The sequence below is a fragment of the Trachymyrmex cornetzi genome, unplaced genomic scaffold (assembly GCF_001594075.2).
Source record: "Trachymyrmex cornetzi isolate Tcor2-1 unplaced genomic scaffold, Tcor1.1 scaffold309, whole genome shotgun sequence".
Lineage (NCBI taxonomy): Eukaryota > Metazoa > Arthropoda > Insecta > Hymenoptera > Formicidae > Trachymyrmex > Trachymyrmex cornetzi.
This window is the reverse complement of record NW_017297786.1, coordinates 212,883-217,651: the sequence shown is the minus strand read 5'-3', so window position 1 is coordinate 217,651 and position 4,769 is coordinate 212,883. Positions and strand designations below refer to the sequence as shown.

At 41.1% G+C, this 4,769-nt stretch overlaps 1 protein-coding gene across 1 annotated transcript in view; it reads left to right on the top strand.

Annotated features, from left to right (window-relative positions):
• The window catches only part of LOC108762549 (mediator of RNA polymerase II transcription subunit 12-like), a 24,304-nt gene extending 22,662 nt beyond the window's left edge, over positions 1-1,642 (top strand). The window contains exon 5 of the mRNA XM_018509587.1: positions 1,605-1,642. Coding sequence (XP_018365089.1) covers positions 1,605-1,642 — 38 coding nt within the window. The remainder of the gene's footprint in view (positions 1-1,604) is intronic.
• The last annotated feature ends 3,127 nt before the right edge of the window (positions 1,643-4,769 follow it).

Sequence of the window (4,769 nt, the reverse complement as noted above, 5' to 3'; positions counted from 1 at the left end):
TATATATATAATATATGAATATATTTTTTCTGTTATTTAACGCAAAGAACTAATTAATGACGATAATAATCATTAGTGTAATGAAATGAGGGGTGATTTTCGTGTTAGATAATACGCACTATTTAAATATTTATAATTATAAACGTTATCGCATGGTTTTAATCATTCTGGAGAGGCGAGAACCGAGCCATTGAATCATTCTCACAAGAAAGATGACTGTGGCTTACATATGGGAATGAGATCATCACTTAATTTTGATAGTGATCCATACAGACACGCATGTATGACTGTGGAATTGGTTAACAAGCTTCCCATTATTGTCAGGACAAAATAGCTTCTAACTGTTATGAATGACCAGATTAATACGTGTTGGAGTGTCTTCAGATTAGAGTTATATATGCAAACGCAAGGGATATCGAAGCATAACGTTTCCGTTGCTAGAATTCGTAATAATGTGTCGCTTAACTATTGTGTACAAATTAATGAACAAGCGACGATAAAAACAAAGGTTTAAAAAAATTTTACATTTTAGTTATGTGCGAAAGCGTTAATTTGCTCTTTTCATACATTTTAAGAAATTATCAAATGTGCTAAAGAAGTATTATTTCTTTTTTGTTCGATCTTCATTTTCATTACTAGATTTATTCACATAATTGATATACGTATATGGATTGGAAGACAGAGAAAAATAGAAGTAATAAAATATTAGGAGTATTATGTTTTTTCTTTTTTCGTTTCGATCAATACAAAATACATTATTTTGTTGATTTAAAAGATAAACAGATATTTTTGTCTGAAAAAAATAAATATTATAAATTAAGTTTTTGCACATTTTAAGATAAAAAATTAAAGAATTAAACGTTACTTTATAATTTCTGATACAGTGCGTTTTATAATTTAATCTGTAATTTAATCTGTAATTTTTTATATATAAATATAATAGGCAGATATAATTTAATTCAGGAATAGTCACTTTTTTTTTAAGTAAATGATCACCTAGAATGTTTTTATACTTCAATTAAAATCACAATTATTGATAATATATCGTATGTTATTGATTGTTTTCTGATTTATTAGTATTTCTGAACGTTATGAATACGTATTTAATTACAATTTTCTAAAGAAAGTTAAGTAAAAACTGAACAAATATTAAACGGAATAAATGCATTATGTAACCCATAATGACATTATTATTTTTAGAAAATAAAGATTGTAATTAGTATAATGCTTTTTATTGCGGATTTTCAATTGCATACAAATAATTGCACCGTAAATAACTATACTTTATTATTCAAAAAATATGTTAAATAAAATCCATATAAAACAATATTTTACAATTTACATTTTTTATCACTGAGGTATATAAATATTCCAAGTGACTATTCCCAAATTAAAGATATGCAAATTGATAGATAGAGTGCTGAAAATATTCTAAAAAATATTTTAATTTTCTAATAAATAAATAGTTATGTTTTTTAACAGTATATTATGTTGTAGTTAAATTTACATTAGTTACACCTTTATAAAATAGAAGAATATAAAAATAATTAACTTTAAGACTTTTGAGCATTTTTTTAGGCGATACGTTTTATTGTTCTTTTTAGAACAAGGTTTTAACGAAAACTATACTTTGGTGCTGTGATCATTCCATCTATCCACTTAAAGGTTAAAGCTCAAAAGTGTGATTGTATAAAATATTGAGATATATCGATGCATCTATATTTATCCCAATATATATAAAGATAGAACAGTACATACATTCACTTCACAGCGTAATACTATTTTTCAGAAAAATAACGTAAACTTTTGGATGTAAACATTAGATATTTGCTGCTATTTAAATTATTTACATGAATGCAAATCCCTTTCTATCTGTTCATTTTTCTTAGATTTGGATTTGGATTTTGTTTCTAGTTTTTGTCCTCAGAGTTGTGCGCGTGCGATGCCTCTTCGGTAAAGCGCATACGTATTTTATGCTGTACCGATGCACGGCCCGGCCCGCCATTTTCCCCGGACTCAACCTTAGGGGTTAGCCACGGTGGTTAACGACGAAGAACCGGTCGCTCCATCCCTTTCTGCCTCTCAGCTTCTCTCTCCGTCTTTCCACCTTGGACGTTCCTCCACCTTCTCTCTCCCGTTTCTCTGTCTCACGCTTTCTCTCTCCTCCACCATTCCAGCCCCTTTTCTCCACCCCTCTCCCGGAAAATCAATATGAAGTGGCGTTGGTATACGACGTGGTGGCTGCTACCGTGTGTGCCATCTCTCTCTGACCACCACGACCTTTCCTTTCTGCCTTTCTGCCTTTCTGCCCCCTCTCTCTCTCTCTATCTTTCCCCCTCATTTCTCTTCTCGCTTCCCATTTTCTTCTTCTTCTTCCTCTCGGCGTACAAACACGACCGTCCCTCGTGCATCGTCCAGCACTCCGCCGTCTGGTTCTTCCGTCCGACGCACCTTGTATCTTCACCATCAAATCCACCTAGGTCTCCCCAGGGGCGCTAGAGTTCAGACGGCAGCCTCCGGCCTCGCCGGCGAATTGCGGCAGATCGGTCACCAAGTCACCAGGATTCATTCGGGTTACCTGGTTGGCTGGTTCGTAGGTCAACATCCACCATTCCGCCGCCACTGGTTGAATACTGCCGCGTGGCGGCGCCGTGCGTGTCATCGTACTTTGCGCTTCCTTTTGGCGAACGTGTCGCCGCCATTCCGTTCCTACACGCGAGGAATATAATTTCTCCTGAGATCCGCGCCAACCGTTTCTCTAGGTGATCCGGAAAATATGTAAATAAACGGGTATGACTGATAAGTTTCCCCCCCACAAAGAATAGACCTTTGCACCCCCGCTTTTGTGTTCTCGCGTTTTGTACAGCTTTTTCATCCCTCATAAATCGTCGCGCCGATGCGGCGTGCGCAATTTTGCGCACCGTCTCGATCGATATATCGTCGTTGCGACACGCTAACGACGCAAAACATTGTGATGTAGTTTTGATAACGTTATTCGTCTTTTTCGTTTTGAGGGTATAAAAACTGAAGGAGGTGTTTCATTTCATCCAATGTGTGTAATACTTATTCATCATATGCGATACATGGCAGAATCATGAAAATTCTACGAGGTTGAATGCATAGTTTCTCTGCTTTAACATTCTTAATGTAGCACTATGAATCTCCGAGGGGGTAGATTTCCCACAGATGCAGAGGCGCCTCTAACATCGTATTTTAATGAATGGACAAACATAATATAAACAAATAAGAAAGACACAAGGCCAAAAAGTCAGCGGAGTAATTGTGCAAAAAGATTTTAAATCGTAATTCAGATATATCGACCTGTCCTTCCTTTATAAATCTCATGGCATTCCATTGTACGTACACATAAATAACTTTATCAGCTTAAGGATAACGTCAAGGTTTAACGTCAAGTTATTTAAAAAGGCAAAAAAGAAGGGATAAGTTTAACGTCCGCAAAGGGAGAAAATCCTTTTTCGTCCGGGAGTCGTGCGGGGAAAACACAGCACTGCGCCATGCGCAGTGGCGTCTCGGCAGGGGTGGTGGTTCGTGCGCTCTAGGGGTTGATCGGCGCGGTGGCGTAGAGAATACGGGGTCGCGGGGAGGGTGGGTTTGGCCAGGTAGTCGTGGCGAGAGGGTCCGCGGGGGTTGTACAGAAGTGGTGGGAAGGAGTCTTGGCGAGAGAGAGGCGAGAGACGAAGCGACGCGAGAGGACGGGCACGCTAGGTTAGTAGCGGAGGTACACGTTGTACCAGCCGGCAGTAGCGAGTGCCGTGCTTAACACGGCCTACACGGCCTTCCCGCTGCGCGCGTACACCGTCGTAACACCCGTAAAAGGCGGCCGCCCTCGTCGATCCGTTTCTACTTGCAGCGTCGCGCCACGTCGCCTCGGCGTCGTTTCGTTTCGCCTGGCGTCGCCACGCCGTATAGCCGCCTCAGCCGCAGCCGCTCTGTGTGTTTTTCCCCCCGAATATACGGCACGGGACGCGCGTGCCCGGCTTCCCCTGTGAAGGGACCCTGTGACGAGGTGTGGATAATGGTAGCGAGGAAGTGCCGGCGTCGCCGTCGCCGTCGAGTGGCGTCCCGCCGTCGCCGGCAACCCGAGCGACGCTACTACTCGCGTCAACGACAGTCCGACGAAGGCGCGGAGTGAACGGCCTCTCGCTCGTCCCGTATAATCGGCGCTCCTCGCTCCAACACGCCCGACGCTTAGGATTTTAAGGCGTGGAGGAGGCTTTCCCGTGCGCGTGAACTCCCGACGACGATGCGTCGTCTTCGTCGACGGTGCGTGCGCGCGCGTGCGTGCGTCGCTACGTACGGGGTAGAAAAACAGGTTTTTCTACCCCGCACTGCGGGATAGCGTGTGTTGATCGAAGGGACCCGGGGAGTGAGAAGCGTGTACCCCACGCGGCGGCGTGTTTCTCTCGCGTGAAAACGAACGCGAGCCTCTTCCGTCTCGGAAACTCGCGTGAGAACTCGCGGACAGGCGTGAAAACTCTTTCGCATGGAAATTTGTTAGTGCGTCAACGATACGTGAGCGCATTCTCCTTTTCGGATATTTTTCTTTTTTAATGTAAAGAAACAAAAAGAACAAAGTATTCTCCCTTCTGTCTCGATAATATATACATGTCGAAATTGATTATCGTTTCATTTATGATTAAAGTTGAGCTTAAAGATTGAAATTCGATATACGACCAGCTCTCATGAATTGCTAATGTTTTTTTTTTATAAAAATTTTTTAACCGTTTTATTATTAATTTGCACATTAA